The sequence below is a fragment of the Carassius auratus genome, chromosome 19 (genome assembly GCF_003368295.1).
Source record: "Carassius auratus strain Wakin chromosome 19, ASM336829v1, whole genome shotgun sequence".
NCBI lineage: Eukaryota > Metazoa > Chordata > Actinopteri > Cypriniformes > Cyprinidae > Carassius > Carassius auratus.
In genome coordinates, this window is record NC_039261.1 from 16,337,967 (window position 1) to 16,365,171 (window position 27,205).

Sequence of the window (27,205 nt, forward strand, 5' to 3'; positions counted from 1 at the left end):
TCCTTACTTTCTTGCTTCTGGTTTCCTAATGATTGTGCTCGCTGACCAGCAGGATGCACTTGATCACTTTGCCCGTTAACTTCAACCCTCGTTATTTGTTTATCTGTCAAGATCTCAGTCTTATCCGGCGTTGCATTCTCTGTCTTGTCGGGAGGATTTGTTCCATGCACTGGTTTCTTAGCAACAGGGGGCGGCACCTTAATTGGCTTCTTTGTCCCATTTGTAACCATCGTCTTGGCTTGGTCAGAAACCTGCATTATCTCAGCTGCAAGACTTTGTTTTAGGCTTGCTTGGATTTCAGGAGAAGTAGGCGTTTCAATGATAACTTTCTTTGTACATTTTGAGAAGATGAAGCTGGCTGTAGATGCAGGGGACTTGTGTAAGTCACAGCCATCTGGTGTTTTAGGGGATGGCACATTTGAGGAAAAGCGCAGATTGAGCATTGCAGGTGCTCCACTGGAGGACATTGCAGCAGTCTTCATACGTATGGCCTCTTGAAGACGCATGGATGGGACTGTGGCTTGAGCAGGAGATGATTTAGCAGGTGAGTTGGACTTCAAGGTCAAGGATCTGCGAATAGGCTTTTGTGGAGTTGTTTGACTAGTAATACCATGATCCTCATTTGTTGTGGCCTCAGAGCTTGGTTTGGTGTCATTGTTAACTTGATCTTCACCTACATTTACAGATCTTAGTCGAACCATCTGAAGCAAGGAAGGTGTGACGAGTGGAATGTTGGCATCCTCCTTTGGAATAGGTGTGCTTTTGTGACGACAAAGCAGGTCTTTGCTCCGGCTGTCTTTGTTTATGAGGTTCAGTTGCCTTCGGAAGTTAACAGTGGATTGGTCTTCCACTGGATGTGGAGATGCAAGTGGCACATTAGTGGAATCTGCTTGGGTATCAAGTGATTTTTGCCCTGATGAATCTTGTGCTGACAAAGTTGCCATTTCCTCCCCTTGTACAAGTTCATCTGTTAAAAGAGAGGACATTTCAGTAGGAGCTACAGTTTCCATACCACCTTTGTCCACAGAGAAGTGTGGGACATTGTTACAAGGCTTATCTTCTTGCCTGTCCTCCATATCATTTTGTACAGTTCTTGCTGGCAGAATGGTCTGTATTTTGGAGTCTTGGCTTGGTTTGCTAGCCATATCTGAGGAATTAGATGACCTCGATTCTATATTGTCCTGCTGTTCACAGGACTCTTTGTGGCAATTGACAGATAACTCCGAAAGGGGTTCATGGATGAACGAGGGAGGTGGTGGGGGGAAGTCAAGTTCCTCTTGTTCCTCAAACATCAAGTCAGTTGATTCTTCCATTGGTGGCGGTGGTGGAGGCCAAGAAGACTCTAAAAGAGTCACCTGTTCCTCTGTTTCTTGCTTCTGTTCCTCTTCATCAGATGGTGGTATAGACCCTGTGGAGGCTGACGTATTTTTACTAGGTGGGGGTGGAGGGTGGTGTTCTGGAGGTGGAGAAGGAGGAGGAGAAATGCCATTGACCTCAGGTATTTCTATGCCGAGAGTTTGCAATTGTTTATGATTGAGAATGTCCTTAACAATGCAGTTTCCTTTGTTTTCCTTACTGTTTTCATCATTCCTTGGGATGCATGTTGTGCTCACAATTTCAGGACTTGTTTTGACTTTACAGTTTGCTTGTGACAGCATAGTTTGGTCAATTTGGATAGTTGGTACCTTTGTTGAAGGGAGTATTTGGCTTTCTCTTTCCTTTTGATCCTCTACAGTTCTCTGATCTTGTTTATGAACATTCTGGTTGACCTCTGTGGGGATTTTTGTACTTTCTAGTCCATTTAGCACATTGTGTAATGTTGAGCTTTCATTATGCCTCAAATCTGGAGGTTCTGCCATCATTTGTTCATGCACTTGTGATGACAAAGAGTCATTTTGTTCTTTTACAGCTTCTTTGTTCTCTAGTTGGATACCTGACTTTATTTCTTCTGGCGACTGTATCTTTGGGGTCATTTGTTCAGTGATTTGTATAGAATTTGTGTTTTGATTTTTACCTATTAATGGCTCTTTTTGCTGTTTTTGAAGCTGATGTAACCTATGGGGGTTTGGACCTGGGCCACACAATAGTTCAACTGTGCGTTTATTGTGAATCCAGGTTTCAGGGGGTGGGGGAGATGGGGCTTTTACCTTGGGTTGAGGGGGAATGTTGAACAGTTCCCCATGGGGAATAGTTGGGTGTGTCAGTGTCACCTTGTTTTTCCCTTTTGTAACAGTTGGGGAGCACTTTAATGGCTCTGATGGAGTTGTGTTGGTTTGAATGTCATGATGTGCCTTGTCTGATGTGACTGAAGATAGAGATGTCAGTGATGAAGAGACCGAAACAACCGGCGAGGTCCGTACACTTGTTCTCTCAGGCTTTGAAGGCTTAACTCTTCTCTTTCCAGGTGAGGAGGGACCGACCTCTTTAGGGGAATGCGTAGGTGTCCCACTTTGGCTTGAGTATCCACTCGAAGGAGACAAAGTCCTATCAAATTTGTTTTCACCAGCTTCTTCTCCAGTTTTCTGTGGGGAAGAGTTACCTGATCTGACATGACATCTAGTAAAAGCTTGATCAGGATTAAGTGGGCTGCAATCTCTTGATGAGTTGAGCACTGAAGAATGGACAGAACTCTTTTCATTATTGGTGGACTGCTGGTCTTTTGGACCACTAAGATCTCTACCTGTTTGCCTTTCATCTGGGGCCATATTGTTTTGAATTTTTATGTCTGCCAGTTCCCTTGATCTCCACTTAAGTTTTTCATGGTGCAGGGAATAGGTTCTCTGAGGTGGTGCTGGTGGCAATTTTGTCTTCGTTACAGAAAGACTACGAGAGAATGAATGGCAGTTTCTGACATTTTCCCCTGCTTCACTCATCTCCCTGTGGTCTAATCTGTGATTTGTACCATTACTGTTAGAGCTTTTACAACTGCCTGAGCTTGTAACACTTGCATCCTTTGGGATCAAATCAGAAACTTCTTTGGTGTTGTCAGCAACAAATGTTGGTAGACACTTTGCTTTTGAAGAGATTGTGGAGGAGTTGGAGACGATCGTCCCAGATGATTGGGAATGGCTTCTGCTAGCGGTAGTTGGATCTTGATTTGTGCCACTTCCAGATCGTGAAGAAGCTGGACTAGCTGATGCTAAACTACTCTTGCTAACTGTACTTGTACTGCGCCGACTGTGATCATGATTGATTTCAATGATGTCTATTGCAGCAGGCAGAATTGCGTTTGGAATAATCTTAGATAAATAAGTTGCCTGTGGCGAAATAGACATAACAGGACCTTGAGGCTCATGCAGGAAAGAGGAAGTGGTCATCCCTGGTACAGCAAGAGACTTTGGCCTCTGTGTAGGGCATGCTCCAATCCCAAGCTTTCGGTTTAACTCATCTTGGTAGACAGAATGGATGTGGTTTATTAGAAACTCCTCATCTCTTGATGTCTGAAGAACCTCAATGTTCTGCAGGTGTACACGAGCCCCTTCATGATCTACTGAAGGAAGCTCTCCATTAATTGTTGGGATGACCACTCTGCCACAGAAATCATCTTCACGATCATGTTCTCCATTTGGACGCTGCTGGAGTGTAGTTCCTCTTGCCATATCTTTAATAGAAATAAAACAAAAGTAATGTATTTCTTCTGTTTTAGACATAACAGTGTGTGTAATCTCATATATCTGTCATTTCCATTTTTTCCTGAAAAACAAAAAAACCTGTTTTAATGTTTGAAAATAACATAGTTTTACATGCCCAGTTCTTTTTGGACTTGTTGCGGTATGCCCATTATAGTTGTTCTTCTACTTCTCCTCTTGGTCTTGTCCAGTCGTTTAACTGGGTTCAAGGGTTTAAATGTGGAACCTAAAAGGAGTGGTACAACACACAGAGATTGAATACAAAGGGGTCTTGAATGTGGTAGTTCCCTTGTTGTCTATGGAGGGTCAGAAAGCTTTTGGATTTCTTCAAAAATATCTCAGTTTGTGTTCCGAAGATGAACGAAGTTCTTACAATGAGATGAAGGTGATTGATTTAGAACAGTTAATTTTTTTTTTTTGGTGAACTAACAAACAAGTTTTTTTTTTTTTTTATCTTAATCTTTTTTTTAAGCAAATGTATGACTTTGTGTTTGCATTATAAGTGTGGCAAACGAGTGCACTGTTAAACCTGAAAATGCTTTAGAGGGAAAAAAACAAGAGGTAGTATGTGCCACTAAGCATCGTTGATTTCTAGACCTTGTTAGTGAGTCAGCATTGTATACCTTGACGTGTAAGCACTGGACGTAAGGAGACTGCTGAGACAGTTGACACTGAAATGAAGGAGTGTCCAGCAGTGCTATCAGTCTCAAGTGATTCATCTCTTTCTTTTGAGCTTGTATCTTCCTCTGGCTGTGGAGAAATGGAGGTCATCAGTAAGTTGTAAGTGATCCATTAAAAGGTTCAGTATATGCATATACATTTACATTTTAAAGAGTAAAGTGACTGAATGAATAGGATAAAAGATAGAGCCTGCATTAAGGTTTAAGACGTTAGTGGCAGCTCCCTTAAAATTACTTTTGGAAGTAATTAAAGTTTTATGACTCTGTTTTAATTATATTATTGATTAGATACAGTTGAAAGTTCAACGGGTCAAAACTGCCAAAATATTTTATTTTTTTAAACTGCTTTTCATGCTAATCTAATTTTATGTTGGAATAATCTATTGTCTCATATCGAAAAATGAGTGAGTTTTAATACTTTAAAAAAGCAGAATGGGATCCTAAAGTATAGTATATTTGTGGAATTTTCCATGAATATTGATATACAATCTTTGGAGGCTTACCACAGTCTGATCATCCTGAAAGTCCACACCATTTTTGTTCTCTGCATGGAAGAAAGTTGTACGTCAGAAGGCCAGACTGTGAGCAGTGCATTAAGGTTGTCATAGACCAGTGTTTTGTGTAACGTAAGGCTCACCCTCCTGTTGTAGTATCTTCAGTCCTTCCTGTGCCTCAGTATGCAGGTCTTCTAGGTACTGTGGCCTGCTTCCCTCTATGAACACATTCTCCTGGTAGTGCTGGGAGGCCGTGTAGTGTACTGTCAGCTTTCTTGGTTCATTCTGCTTTTGGCCTGCTAAAAATAGAGGGAAAGGGAAGGGCATTGTTATTCTCGTAAAAAATTGATATAATCATTCTCTCAAACATGAAGAATGTGATTATAAAATTGCAGCCGGTTTTCAACGAGAGTTTAAGAAAAGTAGAAAAATAGTGATGCATAAGCAAGACATTTGCTAGAGGCACAAAAAGAACAACATTTACAAATTACCGCTTTCAATTTTTCTTCATTTTGATAGTTTGAAATAAGACTGATTAAAGATTTCTGCAGTCGTTTTGTGAATGAGGTGCAGTTAAAGCTCAGAAATCTGGCTGTCAAGTGCTCTAACTATGCCCATTCTTTCACTATCCAACCTGCTAAAGCTGCCTGCTAATTCTAGTCTGAGAGGCATATGTTGACTGTAGATTTCCAACATGGTAATGGTCTTCACACTCATGCTGTGACAAGGTAATCTCTTCTGATCTTTAATTCCTTGAAATACCAGATTACCCTTTGCTTGCCTCAGTTTAACATATGGCAGCAAAAGAGCCTCTGCATTCACAGGAAGAACTTGTCTTTCTTTAAATATTGGACCGGTTTCATTCTGAAATCACCCGGTCAAGTATTTGTTTATAACCCAACAAGACCAAGCTTAGGAACTGATATAAATCCTCTAAACAAGGGCAATGCAGTCACGATACAGCACTTGTTCCTGTTAGCAGATTTTCTAGGAGAAATCTGATAAACTCGATTTAATTTACAAATATCTATTATTAACTATTTATTCGTAAAACACGCAAGAATCGCAAACATCAAAGCACTGTGAATTACCTTAATGGCCTTTGTGTCTGGCTTGCACTGAGACTCACTGTTAACTTTACAATAGACAGAAACGGGACACTTGAGGGTGGCCTATCGTTAGATTGGGGTACTTTCAAAGGAACAGTGAGAAGCCTGCTTGTACCCCTATCATCTTCCTTGCGTACCTCCTGAGAGCCTTAAACTACTGGCCATGAGATGAGATAACAACAGGTTTGATGCTTCTGAAAGAGTTAATGAGAGTGTTTTAGGACAGGGACTTTCCATTAACTGAGATCTTCTCCTCGGACTCTTAGCCATTTATGCAGATTTCTAGCTGTTCACTCAGTATCAACTTTTAAGCTTCTTGTATAGTACACCCCATAGGGGGTGTCAGGTGTCCTGGCACTGACTACAGGCATTGTGGTACAACAGAAAGTCAAAACACACTGTAGACCAGTGCACTGTATGAGTCCTTTTTACAAGTTATTTAAGTTAAAGTTCCATGTTAAATACAACTCGGTTTGTAAAATCATTAACGGTGTACCTTATACTACAATATACAGCTAATATTCCAATATTATCTTACTGCCAATTTGTACATATTTTTTGAGGTTGCTCATTTGTACAAATTCATAAGACCTCACTCGTACAATTTTTTTTTTTGATGGTTAATGTCCTTTAGGTGCGGTCCTTCATACGAATTCCTACAAATTTGCTACCAAGTAAAATACATACAACGTTTCACAAATTACAAATTAGCCACCTTGTCAAATATTTGCTGTGAGATCGGGTTGAATATTCACCAATTCAACAACAGACTTTAATTTTTAAGTGGATTTCAGTCAACACATTTGATGTTTGATTTTAAAATTGAGACAAGTTTTTATGAAGATTCACTTGTATTTAAGCTGAAACATTCCGTTACATTGGTTCATTTTAAGAGTACTAGATGGAAACTGACATTTACAAACGATGTACCCTGGTATAAAGTTAAACTGTTAAAATGAAATTAAGTGTGCATGCTAAGGATTGAACTGAACGCGGCTCCTGACCTTGTTACCCCCTCAGGTTTGAAAAGCCAAAGAAACAGCAATGGTTATGGACTTGAAACCTCATTTTCTTTTTTACTAAAAATAATTATATCTCTCTGTTTGGACACATTAGTATTGAGTCTGGAAATTCATTATGAGAGTTGCCAGCATTTTAAGCAAAGAGAAGCCACCTGTTACATTTACTTTGCAACTTGAGAGTAGCCAATAGCTTTACAACATCTGTTAACACCAGTACTCCAGTCTAGAACAATTTACTAGAATAATCAAGACTAACAATGGAGAGAAAATATAAAAATAAAACCCGTGAAAATTCTTGAGATCCAGCAGAAATATTTTTGTTTGAAGTTGAATAATCAATCACCTATAAATGCATGAATCTACTCACCCTTCTTCTTGAAGATTGATAACAGAGAAAGAAAGTTTTTACTAATAAAGACCACCATGTCTATCTTGAGATAACAGTCCAGGCAGAGAACATTGTGGTTTGAAAGTGTCTTTTATCTGAATGATACGAGAGAAACTCTCTCACCAAGCGGCATCATGACTAACTCTCCACTTCTTCGGCTGCAGACTAACTGATGTCAACTAGCTGTCTCCCGTGAAGGATAATCAGGTCGGACACAATGAGATCTACTGTGTGCCACCAATCCTCCAGCTGCCCTGATCTTTCCCACCTCTCTTCATCTCCCCGCCCCCCTTGCCTCAGCTTTTGTCAGCATCTTACTGAGTGGTGTCCCCTAATGTGTTGGCTGGTCTCCTCCATCGTGGACTGAATTTGGGATTGGCCTTGACAAGAGAGCCTGGCTAATCTGCCACCCTTAAAATCTGATTGGAAACATGCCACACTCAGATTAGAGCATTTGCTCCATGATGTGACCCATAGTAAACATCATAAATAGTAAAAAGAAATAGACTTCTTGATATACATACAGTATACTTAATTTAAAGTGTTGACAAGTACTTGTGTGTTACATGAGCTAATGAGCAAAGCTGAGATCTCCGTGATTCAAATTGCAATGGCCTTGTGTTTTAGCAGGTACAGTTGCGATCAAAATTATTCAACCCCCTTGACCTGCAAGACATTTTGCTGCGGTGAACAACATTTTATGAAATCAATTCAACAAATGCATCAGTAAAGTATTAAATTGTAAAAAATTCAAACTGGCTCTAAACATTCATGTTCAAAATTATTCAACCCCCTTTGTGCAGAATCTTTTAGTCTTTATAATCACCAATAAACGCTGTCTGTAAGTGATTAGAAGCTTCTGTCACCTCTCGACTACAGTCCTGACCCATTCCTCGCATGAAAAAGATTCCAGACCACTGATAATATTTGGTTTTCACATTGCCACTGCTCTCTTCAAATTCAACCAGATATTTGCAATGAGAATTAAGCCTGGAAACTGAACAGGTTACTCAAGTACATTCTATGACTGATCCTTGAACCAAGCAGAAGTAGATTTGGATGTGAACTTTGGTAAGTCCATTGATCATCAGCTTCAGTCTTTGCAACAAAGGCATCACAATTCTTGTCAAAATGGCCTGATACTTCAAAGAATCCATGATTTCCTTCATACAGTCATGATTTCCACTTCCTGCTACAGTAAAGAAACCCCATAACAGGACTGATTCACCTCCAAGTTTGAGGATGGAGATGGTGTTCTTCTGCTTATGAGCTTTGCCTTTTTTGCAGCAGACATACCGTTGATCCATGGGTCCAAAAAGTTCCAGTTTGGTCACATCACCCCATAAAACATTCCTCCAGAGCTCCACAGGTCTACACAATTAAATTTTAGCAAGTTCAAGTCTGCCTTTTGTTCTTCTTGATCTAGAGTGGTATTCTGCAAGATGTCTCAACAAGAAGGCCATACTTGTCTAGTGTTCTTCTTACACACTGCCTTGAAATCGTTTTCCTCCTTTCATCCGGTCATCTTGCAAGTCTTTGGCTGTACATTGCAGGTTTTTTCTCAGTTGCTCTGATTAAACATTTTATGATATTGTGCTTTTTCTTCAACACCCTCAAAGGTTTTCTGGTAAAACACACTTTAAGCTAAGGAATAAGGCTGAGAGCTGTGTTTCTAGGAACTGTCAATGTCTAGGAAATCTTCATATAGCCTTAATCTTTCTAAAGTAATACAATATTTATTCTCTTTAGCTTTTGTGAGATCTCTGTTGACATTTTTGCCACTCAACTTCAGCACATGCATGGGCTAACTGTATGTGTAACGGCTCAAGCTAATTCAGTTTTTAATAGAGTTTCTAAAAGTTTAATTGTGTTTTGAGACTGTTTTATTCCCCACCATGCAAATAAGTGATTAAAAAAAGCAATGTTGAATAGGGATTGAATAATTATGACATAGCAGTATTATTAAAAATTGTATAACTCAAAAATATTACATTATATATTGACAATATCACTTTTAATATGCCAGTGAACTGTTATAGATGCAATTTTTATTTTATCCTGGATCTTCAGAAAGGCTTGTATTTGTAAAGTACTGCAGTCTCTGAGGGGTTGAGTAATTTTGATCGCAACTGTATAATGATCGTTATTTGAACTATGTTTGCCCAAAACTGAAATTTCTGCTGTTCATTATCAAAATTCTCAGTTACTTCTAACATGTTCTAACCTGTAAAGCACAAAAGGAGATGTTATGAAAAAAGTTCATGCTGCTTTTCTCCATACAAATGAAAGTATGCATACAAAGCTCCAAAAAGATGGCGAAAAACATAAAAATATCATAGATATACATGAATTTTGAATCCATGTGATAGCATTCTGACATTTGAAACTTGAACTGTGTCCTCAGATTGTTTGTATATTTGTTCATTTATCATGGTGTTCTAACTACATATCTTGGAGATTGTTTATTAGTTTCTTAAAAATGCAATGCAATGAGAGGTTTAGTTACAGCTTTATGTATCAGAGAAGAGATGAGCAAGAACAGCAGATGTCAGAAACCATTTTAATTGATTATTTCAGGTTTAGAGTACCATAGCTACTGCTTGGTATGTTTCGTATACTGTACCTCTGCAGGGGTTGCAGCCTGGTTTTGGCACTGAATAGAGACTCAAGTGGAGTTGGCTTAGAATTATGGGCGTTGCTTCAAACCGAGACCGAAAGGTCGCTATTTCAGCTGGCAAACGTCCCATTCTTAGCTTTGAACAGAGATTCACCACATCTGCATGTATGAATCATATATCAACTCTTTGAGATGTTTGAGAGGTGAGCTATTATGTTTCTAAGCAGTTGATTATTTTTTTTCATCCTGGTCTTTTTTCAGTCTGTCATTCAGATTTCATTCTGCCTGTTGTTCAATTCCAGAAATCCCATTAATATTTATCAGGAGAGCCAAATGACACCATCTGGCACATGGTGTGAGATGAGGGTTGATGCATGCCTTTAAACCACCACCACCAGACCCTTGAGTTTCTTTACACTGAAGCTTTTGCATTCCTAGATACACAGGAAATAAATGATACATAGGCCATTTAATGGTAGATTACAGAAGCATAACCTAAACAATCAGCTGATTTTTTTTTTATTTCAGTTTTATTTTAGTTTTAGTAAAAAAAAAAAAAAAGTTTAATATTTTATTTGACAAAATTTATATTTCATATGATTTCATATTTATATTATAGTTGTATTGATTTTTTTTTCTTCAAATAAAATAAAAATAATGTTCCATAAAGTCCAGCAGGTGGTGGCACAGGATGCCTCTGTTGCAATGTCTGATTGCTCTGCTTCACTAATGAACATCTCTCCTAAAGATTCCAAACTTCATTTAAAGTTCCACTAAGTGAAGAATAGTAGATTATTATTATAGATTAGATTATTCAGACACCTTCAACGTTTCTCACATTTTCTCACAGTTCATTCGATATACTTTAGAAAATGGCACAATATGACAAGAACTGTGTCAAACAAATTCATCTTGATAATATCAGATCATTTTAATAGAAAGGTATGTAATGGATTGCAGTCAACCAAAAAAATATTCAGCTGTTAAATTTAAGTGCACAATTATATAATACCAGCTTAATTCAACCAATTACCGAACAATGCTTAATTTTATTCAGTCTGTGGTGTAAAAAGTTCACATTAGCAATTAAAGATAACACACTTAAGCAAAACATGATCAGGTCAAAGTGTCTGAATATTTTTTTTTTTATCCCAAATTTTAAAACGCCTGTTTTTTGCAGCTCATAATACAATTCCATAGACTGTCTGACTGCAGATGGATAGAGAAACATTTTTAGTTCAGAAGTTGTTGTTCTGAGTTTCCCAAAAAACATATCACCTTGTTCTCTTAACCCAGAACTATTCTCAGCACTCGTTTCCATGGCTGTTCTCGTATAAACTGAAAGTTTTTGTGTTTGTATGTGAGTTTGTGTTTATATAGGTGCACATGAATATTGTACTATAACCTGTAGTAGGTCTGAGAACAAAGAAAATTAGAAACTAGAATATACTTTAAATATTTCTATCCACCACCCACTGAGACTACATGTGCTCATGCAGTATAGTTACTTATGAACGTGGGATCATTTTGTCCTGGGGCTTTCGAAGGAGGGCGTACTCTTCACATCTGACTTAATCTGGGATAAACACCAATAGAAGGTTAATGTACCTTGCAGCTGTTTTAGCTTTTATTTTCCACATTTTCCACGACTGCTTTTGTGTTTGATCACAGGTAAGCTTCAACCGAACAATGCACGTTAGCCATGTGAAATCTTCCATAAAAGTTGTATAAATGTCTAGAAATTAGCATTCTTTGTTACTATTATACAACCAAAGAATTACAGTAGTTTGACTTTTGCAAACAAGTGCGTCAACTGTTGACATATTTATTTAATTATATGCTATAGTTGGTTAAGCGTGACTAACAGAGTCCTGCCCCAGATATCATACACCAAATCTCCCATTCTAACAATGGGTTGCTTTCATAAAACTGCCTTTGTGTTGTTTCCAAGGAATCTGCCCGAACGACTGGAGGAGATGTGCTAGGGCGTCTTCTCAGTGTCTCAGCAGATGATGGAGAATTTTTCCTCAGCTCTGCTCCCCTCGCCTCCTGATCATCTGGTTAATTTAGGACCTCAAGTCATTAGTGCCAGGAAGCCAAAGACAAGTTTATTTTATTGGCTGTGATGGAGTTTGCATCTATCAGTGTTTACAAGTCCCTTGAAGCATCTACAAATCTTCTGAACAAAAAAAACGCTGTGTGAAGTAATCCCTTTCCCCCGCCTGAAAGCTTCATCAATACTTACTAATAATAGCATTAGGGGTTGAGAAGAATTCAGGGTTTATTCTGCACGTGTTACGGTGTTTTAGGATGACTCTCATTCTTTCAGACATGCAAAATGTCAAATAAAAAATTAAAGCATGATTAAAACTTAGGAATATGTCATTGCAATAGCAAATCAAGTGGCTTTTGTTTTTAAAGAAATGCAGCAAAAAAAGTCCACCAAAGACTAATATATACACACTAGTGATGCATGGGTTATTTGAGTGTGTAGAGTAGTGGCAAATTAATATGTTAATATAATCTTAAGATATTTGATTTCAGGAAATCTGTTATATTATATCTGGGTATATCGCTCTCACATCAGTCTAAATTTCATAATGCAAATGTCTACAAAAGAAAATGGAGCCCCTCCTCCAGACTAAGGTCATACTGCATGTTGAATGTTATCACCAATAAAAGCATTACTGTGAAATATATAGTTATTTTATATGTTGCATTCCATCTGCTTTGTATTCTATTATCATCAAAACAGAGGTCATACCAGGTCACGTGGTGCTAACAAGCAGCTGCGTGCCACTAATATAGGAAAAATAGCAGCATTTCTGCAATGGTGATCCTGATGTTTTAAAAGTTGTAAGCTTCTAAAGCACTTTTTTGATGCAGGGCACAACCTAACACTTGACTTTCTCAGTTTGTTAATTCACATGAGGTTCAGAGTATCATTTTTTTTTATCCACAGCAATTTCACACTTGTCCAGAACTAATATGATGCTTTGTTTTATAATCACAATGTTTATGTTTTTCTTTATTTACCCACAAAAAACAGAAGTGAAATGTGACAACATGCCCTGTAGGTGGGGTGCATTGTAACCGCTGAGGGGCACATGACTATACGACAGCTTAAAATGTTATCTGTATATTGTTTTTATATGTTAAGTAGTAAATACCATACATTTTGTTATGCTAGCATGTGTGGAAATATTTAAACCACGTTTTACACATTATCCTGTGTTAGTTTGTGCCCCACACACCCCTATTTATTGCAGGAGGTCAGTGAAGAAACCATTTTCTTCCAATTTTAAATGCATTATTAATTAGGTTTTCAAATAGTTCCTTGCACAACACTATGTTAGAACTTTTAAGCTCAAAACACTTTTACCAAAACACATGATTTGTAAACTAACCTATTTTGACATTAGGTGTAGGGTAAGGATTAGCGATGGTGGTACTTTATTTTTAAACACAGTAGAGCTTTAACCTTTTACCGAGTAGCAATGTGACCATTTTGAACAAATGTCCCCACAGGCTGGGTTCATTAATAAACAAGAAGATGGATTCATTTACTTGACTTGTTATAAGAACCTCGTAACTATTGTTTTGAAACAGATATTTATTTCTGTGTATTTATTGGTATAATACCCAGTGGTGCTTAAATGTAGAGGTGACATTAGGCCATGCAAATAAAAGCATCTGTTGTTTCTCTTTAAGCAACTGTTTTTTATGTGAGTGTGTATTGTGCTCATGCTCTTTTTATTTATATCCATTGGATCTCAATCTAGCCAATGTTCTGTCCCTTTATGAGGTTGAGTTATAAAAAAAAACTAAACAAAAAAAATAATAATGTGTTTGGAGGGCTTTTTAAATTAAACACCTGATAAAAATACAATTATAGTTTTGTTGCATTGTCCATTCTGTAAGCTTTGAATCTATCTATATCCTAGTGCAATATGCCATATTGCCATAAAAATTGCCCATTTACATGTCCTTATTTCACCTTTTTATTTTATTTTTTACTTAGCATGGCTTTTTATGTGTTTGCTTGTTAAGACTGTTTTTTTCCAGAGTTGGGAGCCTATTTGTCAGTTTTTAGTGTTTATTAGCAGAGTGTGACCCTGAGCAAAGTCTTTCTCCCTCTTTATCACATCTGATAATTCATAATGACAACATCTCCAGGCAACAAGACATTTCGACCAAAACAATGTCAATTACACTGTCACGACAAATTCAGCGCGGGATTATACTCCACAGATCATTGTGTGGGTTTCACATAATGTATTTTTATTCATTCAGAACTTCAGAAAACATTCCCATAACATGATTTTTATGAAGTGCTTTCAATATCCCCGCCAGGGATTGAATCTAGGCTCTAGGAGTTGGGAATGCTGTGCAATGCAGCCTGTGGTCAAAACTTCCAAGCGTTTCTAAGAAAGGCAAAAAAAAAGAGACATAGAAAGTAACCAAAAACATGTCAGTATTAAAGTGAATATCCGTCCACTGTGGTTAAATCAAACTCATGCCGGATACAAGAATTCTGAAAGGGATTTGAGTTCAGTGGTATTTTTATTCTTTAACACCACAGAAGGCTGTTGTGGACAGCGAGGAGAGCCGACCAAGCCTCAGAGCTCAAGTTCTGGGAGCTACTCATATTCACATAAACTTTCTAACATAGTCTGTGTGCCCTCTGATTTTCGATGCATTTAAATGCTTTGATGCTTTTATTATGGCCCAAATGTATAAGTTGCAATGCTATTTTTGTCCAAAAATCTAACAGCTCATAATTAAACCCAGTTATGTGAAAGCATATCCTCATGCCTTCCATGCACGTTATATATTCGGAAAAGCCACATTCTCTACATTCAGAAAAACTGGATGCATGACCTGTGTATGGCAGTGTGGGTAAAACTGGCTGCTTTCCATGATGTAATAGTTACATTAATCAAACTGAGTTCAAAACAAGCTGCAGATCGAGTTTTACAAAGCAATGTTTCTTCCAAACCAGTCTAACTGTCAGGTTTTAGCCCATGGGGGAGTGTTTTGCAACAACCAAAAAACAGTTTGATAATAATAGGGGATTTTTTTCTTAATCTCAGAGTGAACTCAAGCAGACCCACCGCAGGCAGTACAGCTCAGTTAGGAGCTTTAGAGACACTGATGGTGCGTATTTACTGCTCTCGGTCCATTAAAGGGTCTGCGAGTGCAGGAACCAGTGTGCTTCAACCAGATGTGCAACAATAACCCAGTAAGCCCTTTGTCTACCTTCTGATATATGTGGTTTTATTAACAAAGTTCGGGAGAAGCACGATCAGATAATCATCCAATTTGGCACAGGTGCATCTCGTTTAGCTAATCATCTTAAATAGCACACAAGCGTATATATATCCAGTCTTCCTACCTCCTGTCCCACGACAGTTTTTTCCGGCATCCCTCCTCCACCCCAACTCCTCACTTCTAATCTATTTATCCCAAATTGGGGATAGGGGGAGTTATTTGGGTTCGGGCTGTGCTCCGGGCCCAGACCCCTCCCCCAGGACAGCACGCCAAAATATGCCTACTATTCGCCTTCAGATTAGATGTAAGGGTGAACTCGTGAACTGCTATTTGTCAAAGTTCCCAAGTTCCCATCCCCTAATCCAATAACTAAACTTAACAACTACCTTACTAACTATTAATAAGCAGCAAATTAGGAGTTTACTGAGGCAAACTCCATTCTAGACAGAAAAATATTTGTGCATTAAAACTGTCAGCAATTTGACAATATCCTTTTTTTTTAAGTTAGGAAAACTGAAAACTAATTGGAATTGGAAAACTACGTAGCTGCTTTTTAGGATTGTTCTGATGTGAGGTTGATATGGAGGATATTTGCTACATTAGTTCATTAAATACACAGGGAAAATGTTATCAGCATTCCATTTGTCAGTTATCATCCTTTCCTAAAACAAGGCAAACCCTGTTCAACACGACCACACAAAGACACTTTCACTCGGTTTTAAGATGTTGAAATGACTGCAAACAATAGCAGTGGTGGCTTGTAATCAACTGACACGGTCAATCCAGTGTTTCCTCAGTTGCTACCAACCTAAATTTGTCACAAGAAGAAGAGGCTGTAAATGTGAGTTGCTCATGTATTGAGCTGTCTATTATGTTATACAGGACGCCAGGCAACAATGCCACCTGGATTACTGCTGTGACACAAACACGGCTGACTTTGACAACAGAAGAAGAACGTCATCAGCATTTTAGTGAACTGAAGACTCTGTGAAGATCAGATCAGAAAATAAATCACATCAGAAGGGCCTTAGTTTATCATTTAGACATATTGGCTTCATTAGTGAAATTAGGAAATAAGTATAGAACATCTGGAGTCTGTCATAAAGTATATATGCTCTGAAGTAATAACATCAGTCCTGTGACTTTACATGAACTCTTGAGTCATTGTGCATAGCTGTCAGATTAATTTTTTATTGAGAACATTTTGATTAAAGAGCAGTTACAAATTAAAAACAGTTCCCTTATTGGTGTTTGTGTCTGTCTGTGTGTGTGTGTTACTTTAACAAGCTAATAACGCAAAGAGCAGTTCTGTCTATGCTAATAGACATGGTGTGATTCTGACACAGAACAGACAGAAGTTTTCTGAAAACAGACGTTACCTGCTGTTATACAAATCCGCCATACAACGAGTTTGGTATAGTTCCCCCAAAACTGAAAATTCTGTCACCATATTCTTCATGTTACTCTCCAAACCTGTGTGACATTCTCTCTTCAGCGGTATACAAAATAAAAAGGTTCTGCAAAGTTTCATACCAGGCCTGTTGTGATTGGCAGCATGATCATTCTTCAAAATATCTTCTTTTGTGTTCCACAGAGGAAAGAAAGTCATACAGATTTGAAACAACATGAGGATGACGAATCTTCATTTTTGGGTGAATTAACCATCAGAGGACTATAAGCTGAATTCAACCCTAACCCTATAGTTAGTTAATGTAATTACCATGAGTGGAGGAGACAGCCATCCAGAGAGGTATGACAGTGCAAAATACAGTTTTAACTGGTATGAGTGATGCTGCTTGGACAAGAGAGGCTTCTGATTTTATATGCTGCAGAAATCTCCCTTTATTGATTGTGCATTGGGATAAATGCATCACAAGTACTTTAGTCTCATAGTAATACACATGCTCTGCTCTGACACACATACTGTATACAGCAGCCACTGTGCTGCTATCACTGAAACACTATCCAGTCAATACAAACGGCTTTCTGTGGCCTTGAGAATTCATTGCAGACCTTTGCATCAGACAACTTTCAAGCCTGGTCTGTTCGCAGAAGAATATGTGAATATTTAATACAATTTAATTAATAGATGAGCACCAAGGCAGAAACACAGCTCTGACCTCAGTTTATTTAGATGAAGGGGTGGTGTGTGATAGCAATTATTTGTGTGCTTTCTTACAGTACACAGTGTGAATGCTAATTCTGAAGTCTTTACACTAACGTTCACAGGTAAGCAAGAAAACCACAGACTTCAGCACAGTGACCTACTTCATTACCAGAACTTGCATCAAAGCACTAGCAAAGCTGATGACGGTGTCTTAGCATCAAGTGAAAAGCAAATTACTGTTGTTCGACAAAGACAAGGCTATTACATAACATGAATGTGTGCATTTAACATTTGGATTTGCTGAGTAAAACTAATTTACTTCTAAGTATAGTTCACCCAAACAAAAAATATTATACCAAACCTGTATGAATTTCGGTATTCTTTGGAAGATAAAGGATATTTCCTTTTCCATAAAATGAAAGTCAGTGGGGGCCAGAGTTGTTTTGGACCCCAGTGACCTCCACTAAATGGGTAAAAACAGTTGAACCATTTAAGAAAAAATTAAGTCATACAGGAAAGATAAAAGGACATAGTAAACATGATGAAAGAATCTTCATTTGTTTTTAAATATACATCCCAGCTATCATATTTATCCTTGCTATTTAAAAATGTTTTATCCCAGCTACCATTTGTATGTATTTGTTGGTTGAAAAGTGTACAAGATGGCTTTGGTGTTGTTTCCTTGCCTTTACTATGCTAAATCAATTTGTCTGTGATGGAGGAAATGGCTGCAATAGGCCCTATTACATTCAGACACAATGGCTTTATATTAGGCCCTTTTCTATTCTGCCTATCACTACATCCTAGATGTGAGCAATAATACCAAAACATGTTTCTAAAGGACCTGAAACAACTATTTGAGTTTGGAAAACAGGTTGACATTGGCAGGGATTCTTTTGGTTGCAGCTCAAGATATAATAAAGGCAAATCTCTGGCCAGTCTGAGAACAAATCCAATCCCGAGGTCACTGGTGTAGGGGGATTAATTGGAGTTTGCTCTAGAATTCTATTCGAATAAACATTAAAACTGTTAGCAATTTCTATTTTGGGTATGTAAGAATTTCCCTCCGCTGACAGATTATCGTGCTGTTCTGTAACTCTCTTTGGCACGCTGCTTGATTGAAGCACTTGTAACTGAAACTTCAAAGGGGGAAGGATGTGCACAAAGGGATCAGTCGAATGCTGCTCGTGGGATAATGAAAAATGGAATATCTTGCCCACCGCAGCCTGTTGCTATGGAATTATTAATTACTACATCCAGCCTCTGAGATGAGTCCTAGAAGGCAGCTTCTCTGTGTTTTGTCTTAAACCGGTGGAAAGGTTGAACATCTAATAGTATAAATCTGCTGGGATTTATATGTTGAATGAAGTTCATGTCCAGGTCAACCTTGCTGAACATAAAAACGTTCTAAAGGTGTGAAACAGGATGACTTAGCCATTCACACAGACATAAATATGCAAGATGCACAGAAAATCAGGTCTTGAGACGCTTTTTTTATATATATATATATAAAAGCATATAAAATAAATGAATGCAAAAAAATGTATTCTGAACAGCTCCTTACACTGCATTCGAGTCTTGTCAGAATTATTGTGTTCACAAGATGCAGTGATAAAATATACAATATAATACACATACTGGTAAAAAGCTAAAAAGAGTCTTTTTTTAGTGCTTTTAAAAGAAGACTTACAGTACATCACCGAGGCTATTTAAAAGAACTGTTTTCAAATGGAATTATTTCATTTATTTTCAAATATAATTTATTACTGTGATGCAAAGCTGAATTTTCTAAATCATTACTCCAGTCTTCAGTGTCATATCATTCTAATATGCGCATTTGATGCTGAATAAACATTCCGAGTCATTGATCATTTTTCAGGATTCTTTGATGAATAGAAAGTCCAAAAGAACAGCATTTGAAACAGCCATTGACTTAGAATTGCAGCAAATGTTTGTTTACCAACATTCTTCAAAATACTTTATTTTGTGCTCAACAGAAGAAAGAAACTCAGGTTTAGAAATACAGAAATGCAGGTTTAGTACAACTTGATAGTGAGTAAATGATAACAGAACTTTCATTTTAGGGTTAACTATCCAATGCAATTCAGTAGAGGAATGTAGGTGAAGATATTTGAATGAATGGGCAGATTTGTTATGCTTGTGTATATAGTTTTTAATACTTTAAAATAGCAATTTTCAATATTTTTATTTATTTATATTTTGTCTTATCTAGTTCAAATGTAACTGAAGGCTAAAGGGCAAGCAACAAATGCATTATTTTGCTGTGTAATGCCTGTGAGAATTGTTGTACTTCCTAAGGCAAAGCAATCTTAACGTAAGCTGATACATCTACATGGGAACCATCAACTGTGGATCTTAATAACTCACTCAGAGTGATAATCAATTTTATGCCCCATTACCCAACATGCTTTGATGCCATCCCACAGTGCATGTGGCACTCTAGGATCACTCCTAAATGACATTTAGTGAGAATTTCTCACGGTACTGTCACAGTGTTTACAGACACTCAAATATTACACACTATAACCAAACTATACTATGACCAAATACTATAACCATATATCTATATTACGTATATTTGTGTTTTCATGCACTATAAGCTTTGATTTAATTGTTAGTGTCCATTTACTGCTATACATTCAAGGCAGGATGCTTGTAGTTTTCTGAATAAACAGTCACATTACATCTTATGTCTCGTCCTGCGTACTAAGTATCGCAAGTTATTTCAGGAGTATGACACAAACTCTTTTTTAACTTGTTTTGAGTGCTTAAAACAAGATTAAAAATGAGGTTGTATGGAAAATCCCATACTGGGTCCTGATGAGCATTTAGTTTGGACCACACACACAAAGTTTCACTGCCAGAGTAAGAGGATTTCTCTCAAAACAAAAGCTCACCCGCTCTTTCTTCTTCTTCAGCTGTAATTCTGTTAGGGACTGAGATGCTTTCTTTGCTCTCTAGAGGTTACTGAAGGTCACCATGTGGTTCGTCTTGTTCAGAATGTTCTTGTTTTCTGATGTGACAGGAACAGTGTGATATTTTGATCATAAACAAGGACACAAAGTCGCAAAAACAATGTTTCTCACCCTCTTCTGCATGAATAGTTCATAAAAGTCATGCATATTTAAAGTGATGTCTATTTAGTGTTCATTCAACAAATGGCCTATGGTGTGTTAAACAAAAAAAAAAAAGAAGAGTCATTTATTTAAAGTATATTTTGGTCTAATCAAAAATCATGGTTTTAAGTTTTAAACCAGTTTTGGTCAGTTTTTCTGGAAGCATATAACACTCCTCAAAAAAATGAAAAATAAAAATGATGAAAATATTTAAAATGTGTTCAAAGTTTATTTTTGCTTTATACTGACTACCTTTACTGACTGCAAAAATTACTGTTGTTTTATAATGAAGAAATATTATGGTTCTTTAAAAAATACATCACAATCATTTAAGGTCTACTGAAGTCTTTAATAAAACTAAATGAAACATTGATTAACAACATGTTTTTAGTTTTATCTTAAGATAAAAAAAAGGCCTACATCTAAGGACTTGTTTGCATGTTTTTGTTTTGGGGTGAAACATTTTTCAATTAATATCACATCAAAACTAAACCAAATCGAGGCAATTAAAGCAATTAAATTGTGGATTGAGACTGTATTGTTTCCAATTTTGTGTCAATAAAAAGTTATAAAAATGCTATGTCCAAAAGTTCTGGAACAGTCAAAACATCCATTAAGTAAGTTAGTAAGCAAGTAAGTAAATAAATAAATAAACGTTTTAAGAAATAGAACTGAAAAAAAAAGCTGTTTTCTTGGTTGTGAACATTTAATAAGTGTCCTTGTCTATTACATTTCTGCAACATTATGTCTTTTACGCTGAGTGAACCTTTGCAGAAAGTCCTGTGGAATTTCAGTATGATACATGCAAACTAGTTGAACATTCACTATAGATACATAATATTTGTTAAGTAAACAAATCAAGGAGTGTAATCTTCTCTAAGATGCCTGATGCACTAACAGGTGTATTATCACAAGAAAGGTCTATATTATTCATTTCCTGCATTCCGCAGCAGTCTGCTGACCCTACCCCAGTCCCACTTGAGCTGCAGCCTGTTTGACTGGGATGAGCGATCTGCCAGAGTTATGTCCAGTGTTGATCATCATTCACGTGATCAGGGAGAGAGATCTAACATATTGGATTGCTCACCATGAGTCCAGATTCCCCAGTGCCTGATTTGATGCAGCTCAGGCAGTGATGGGATGAGGAGAACTCATTCTCCATAAACCAACATCCATCTATCAATCTCTAACATCACTAATGGATCACAGACCTGGAAAGTCTTCGGTTGAATACTTTGCTGGACACAAGGTTTAGCTCAGCTGCAAGAACACTGATTTTCCTCTAAATATTTAAACTGTTATAGACCGTCGGACACACGTACACAGCACCGCCACCACAGGGGACGACCCCTCTGTTGTGTATTCTGCCCAGTCATGCGTGAGGAGAGAGACTGGTATGCTGGAATGCATTCAGATTCAGCTCTTCTGAATAAACGGCTCGATGAATGAGTAAAGCTTTGCATGAAGACAATCCAAGGTAGAGTGTATAACAGTCGCTAAATACAGCCTGGCATTCAAACAGTCAGTCCTCATTTTTACAGTTTTTGTCTTTTGACAAACATATATTTTGTTATGTATATCATTTTGTCTGGTCACATTCATTAATATCAATCAGTTTGACTTATAATAATTCTCATTTCAACTGACCGATTAACTATAATGGTATGATATATCGCTGCGAAGCTCAGAAGGTGGATGTAACGATAATCCCTTTGTAATCATCGGGAAGAAGGAGGCGGGAACCGGCGCACAATCAAAACTCATTTTAATATTCAAAAGTAAATACAAAATGGCGCACCAGCCCCTCACGGACGACTGGTGCGCATAAATAAAAAGCAAACATAAAATAATGTCCCAGGCCTGGTCCTCTCTCGTCCTTCACGGTCGTCACTCCAGTTTTATATCCTTCCATCTCCTACGTGGGACTCGATACTAGCGGTGGGGCTCAGGTGTAGCTCATCTCCAATCACTACACCTGGCCTCACTCCTCGTTCCCACGCCTCTCGGCCCCGCCCCACTCGCCACAGTGGAGTAACAATTTATGATTTGGGTTAGGGTTAGGGTTGATGTACAGTAACAAACATGGCACAGATGACTACTTTACTTGTTATTTGTCTTTAGGGTTGTGCCAATAGACGATAGTGTTGTGTATCAATGACAGTCAAAGATAACGCCTGTGGCTGATGCCTTTGACAATATCAAGATTATCATTAGAATCAGGCTAGTATTATTATCTAATTAATATTAGGGATTATATGTCAGATCATATGTCTATCTATGTGTTTTACACTATTGCACACTATAACCAGTCACACATGATTCTGTTCAGATGAGTCATCACTGAGTTTTGTTGTTCAGTGCATTTTTTTGTTATATAGTCGAATGGAATTAACAATACACCATGATTTTTTTAATGCACATGTCATAGTAACAAGAATCTATGTTTCTATCCGAGGGTTGAGGGCTGTAGGCCCAACCATCTATGTTTTTCATGCTGTTTGTGAATGTTCATTTGAAGTATAGTTTCAGGAAACGGCGAATCATTGCACTATTTTGGTAACAATGTTATTTGAGAGCGTAGTTGGCTAAGGATGCTTTTGGGAAATGCATTGCTGATTTAGCTCAATCTGAATGAATTTCGACTGGGCCGGAGAGGAGTTTGTATACAAGTCAAGTATTTACAGAATCCACTTTATTTTTAATAAAAAAACAGACTGCCATTTTCGACTTGAAAACCATTTTCTTCCAGTTGTTATACAAAATCTGTCCACTATGCTCCCAGTGGGCAGTTGATGTTGAAAAGACATAAAATTGGCATCTAAACTGACAACAGAAAAACAACTGACGTCAAAAACTTGACATTATGTTGATTTGATGTAAACTGAACATTAAACATATTGGCCTTCATATATATTAAACCAATTTCAGTGTGGGATTGACTTCTTATTTTCAACCAATTACCAACTGCCGCCCAAACTGAATAAAAAATGTTGTTACAGCATCTTGATCAAGTCTTAATTAAAATTAGAAAATTCAAAAACTTTCAAGAAAATTCTGAACTAAGAATTCAAAATGATATCAAGGTGAAAAGTTCATTTATTTCAGTAATTCAACTCAAATTGTGAAACTCATGAATTAAATTCAGTGCACACAAACTGAAGTAGTTTAAGTCTTTGGATCTTTTATCTGTGATGATTTTGGTTCACATTTAATAAAACCCCTCTCAAATTAGAATATGGTGACATGTCAATCAGCTAATCAACTCAAAACACCTGAAAAGGTTTCCTGAGCCTTCAAAATGGTCTCTCAGTTCGGTTCACTATAGGATACACAATCATGAGGAAGATCTGATCTGATCTGATCTGACAGTTGTCCAGAAGACAGTTACTGACACCCTTAACAAGGAGGGTAAGCCACAAACATTCATTGCCAAAGAAGATGGCTGTTCACAGAGTGCTGTATCCAAGCATGTTAACAGAAAGTTGAGTGGAAGGGAAAAGTGTGGAAGAAAAAGATGCACAACAAACCGAGAGAACTGCAGCCTAATGAGGATTGTCAAGCAAAATCGATTCAAGAATTTGAGTGAACTTCACAAGGAATGGACTGAGGCGGGGGTCAAGGCATCAAGAGTTACCACACAGATGTGTCAATGAATTTGCTGAACCACAGATGTCAGAGGCCTCTTACCTGGGCTAAGGAGAAGAAGAACTGGGCTGTTGCCATTTGTCCAGAGTCATCTTTTCAGATGAGAGCAAGTCTTGTATTTCATTTGGAAACCAAGGTCCTAGAGTCTGGAGGAAGGGTGGAGAAGCTCATAGCCCAAGTTGCTTGAAGTCAAGTGTTAAGTTTCCACAGTCTGTGATGATTTGGGGTGCAATGTCATCTGCTGGTGTTGGTCCATTGTGGTTTTTGAAAACTCAGCACTTCAATGCTTCCTTCTGCTGATCAGCTTTTTGAAGATTATTTAATTTTCCAGCAATATTTGGCACCTGCCCACACTACAAAAGTTGGTTAAATGACCATGGTGTTGGTGCGCTTGACTGGCCAGCAAACTCACCAGACCTGAACCCAGTAGAGAATCTATGGGCTACTGTCAAGAGGAAAATGAGAAACAAGAGACCAAAAAATGCAGATGAGCTGAAGGCCACTGTCAAAGGAACCTGGGCTTCCAGACCACCTTAGCAGAGCCACAAACTGATCACCTCCATGCCACACTGAATTGAGGCAGTAAAGCAAAAGGAGCCCCTACCAAGTATTGAGTACATGTACAGTAAATGAACATACTTTCCCGAAGGCCAACAATTCACAAAAAAAGAAGAAGAATTCTAATTTTTTTGAGAAGAACCAAAGACTTAAACTACTTCAGCCTGTGTGCATTAAATTAATTTAATACACAAGTTTCACAATTTGAGTTGAATTACTGAAATAAACTAACTTTTCCATGACATTCTAATTTATTGAGATGCACCTGTATAACAATCTAGGTTACTAGTACAATCATGAACAGACTGGTGCAGCACCAATATTTTAGCCATTTACTGCACTTTGTTATTTTTCTAGTAATTCACATATTTAACGGCTAATTAAAGGGGGGTGAAATGCTATTTCATGAATACTGAGTTTTTTACACTGTTAAAGAGTTGGATTCCCATGCTAAACATGGACAAAGTTTCAAAAATTAAGTTGTACGTTTGAAGGAGTATTTTTGTTCCAAAAAAACCTCTTCCGGTTTGTCACAAGTTTCGGAAAGTTTTTTTCGAGTATGGCTCTGTGTGACGTTAGATGGAGCGGAATTTCCTTATATGGGTCCTGAGGGCACGTCTGCCGGAAGAGCGCGCTCCCATATAGCAGAGCAGAGAGAGGCTGAGCACAGACATTCACTGATCAGAGCAAGAGCGTCGCGAAATGTCACAAAAGAAGTGTGTTTTTGGTTGCCAGGGCAAAAACACAAGAGAAACAGCATTAAGGGACCAGTGGATGGAGTTTATTTTTACAGAGCATCAACAGAGTTGTGCAAGTGTTTTTGTTTGTTCCCTGCATTTCGGATTGCACATCGTTTATTTCTTAAGGATAATGCAGTCTCAACGGAAAAGGGTCACAATCGTGTGTTGGAACCGCATGCGGTGAGTAAAACTGCTTCAAATATCTCTGTGTTGTTAACTTAGCTATCAGCCCGTAAGCACATCAAGTAAACAACATGCGATGTTGTAATCAAACTGCACTTTCCACATGTACAGCTTAAAAAAAAAAAAAAAAAAAGACGACATAAAGTGGAACTTAGTCATTTTCCAAAACCGCTAAGCAAATATATACAGTTTCAGTACATACCACATAGCATACCGCCTTTGCTGATGCTGCTCTTGTTAAATTTCAGCCTCTGGATCTGTGTCACAGCTTCCACATGCTCTCAACTCAAAAGCCTACTGGCGCTCGTCATTCTTTATCTCCGCCCACACGTCACGCCTCTAGGCACTCGTGTTTTTCCGGGAAAAATCGGTACAGACTATCTTTCTCTTATGAATATAATAAAAATAAAGACTTTTTGGAGTTATGAAGGATGCAGTACTACTCTATAGGTACTCAAGATTAACAGGATATTGAGTGAAAACGAGCATTTCACCCCCCCTTTAATGTTCAAAGAAGATAATGTTCATGTCACAAATGTTCAAAGAGCATAGGTTTCTTCCCTTTTGCAAAATAGGTGGAATATATTTTTATTAAAATCATCAGGTTTATTTCCATAATGCACAATATCTTTTTATCTTTCTTATTTTCATTATTATAATTGACATAACAAAAAAAAAGAAAAAAAATCTGTTAACAAAAAATGTAAAATCAAATTTTTTATGGCAAACAAAATAGTTATGAAGAATTTTCATGTTGAGAAAGGAGACGCCTTAGTATTTGGACATAATGCGCCCTGCACGCACTAATGACATTACTGCTAATAGGCTAATTTCCTCTTTCCATTTTCTCTACAGAGATATTTTGATGTAGGAGTCTTTGCGTCACATGAAAAGTGAGGTGCCTTACAAAGCAAGTCAGATTGGTGAAATGTTCCACTTGAAAACAGGCATCTTGTTCTTCGCAACTGAGACAAAGATGAAAGAGATTTGCAACTCTTTTTGACGTACACTTTTGATTTCATTTTCTGTCCAGGGACTTAGTGCTGACATTCCCCTGTGATTTATATGACAGAGAACTGACTGTCTTAAAGCCACTCAGACACCCAAAGCCTCAAGTCACAGAAATGTGATAATACTGATGAACATTAGTACCAAACCTTCAGTCAAAGACCTCCTGTGTTGTGTACTCTGGAAAATGAGAGGTTGCACAAAACAGAAAGTCTGAAAACTTAATAACAGAGCCGTGATTGCAGGGAATTTGAGGAAAACAAGACGTAAATGACAGACTTATGGTGGGTTTACAGCTTTTTCCATTTCAGTAACACTCCCAGACCTTCCCAGCCATTGAAACAACCCACTGGGACACAGGAAGAGACACCTGGATCTCTTTCCCTCCCATAATGACCAAAGCACAAAATCTCTTAGGATTCCCACACAACAGAAATCACCAAAAGTATGATGGTACTACCATGGTTTCTTGGACACATGTAGGCATGACAAATGACAGATTTGTTTTGTCCTTTATTTGTATAGTTCTTTAACAATATCATAATATCTATATCTACAAAATCAACACACACATATATATAAAAGGTTGTAATTATTATTATTCTTTTTTTTGTGAT

At 37.7% G+C, this 27,205-nt stretch overlaps 1 protein-coding gene across 6 annotated transcripts in view; it reads right to left on the reverse strand.

Annotated features, from left to right (window-relative positions):
- The window catches only part of LOC113119575 (uncharacterized protein KIAA1522 homolog), a 46,472-nt gene that overhangs the window by 911 nt on the left and 18,356 nt on the right, over positions 1-27,205 (reverse strand). For 4 of the 6 annotated variants that reach the window (XM_026289154.1, XM_026289153.1, XM_026289155.1 and 1 more), the window contains 5 exons: positions 4,947-5,102; positions 4,813-4,853; positions 4,253-4,379; positions 3,748-3,855; positions 8-3,601 (listed from right to left, as the gene is read on the reverse strand). In XM_026289154.1, the coding sequence (XP_026144939.1) occupies positions 8-3,601; positions 3,748-3,855; positions 4,253-4,379; positions 4,813-4,853; positions 4,947-5,102 (4,026 nt within the window). The remainder of the gene's footprint in view (positions 1-7; positions 3,602-3,747; positions 3,856-4,252; positions 4,380-4,812; positions 4,854-4,946; positions 5,103-27,205) is intronic. The other 2 variants (XM_026289156.1, XM_026289159.1) reach the window with 1 other exon arrangement.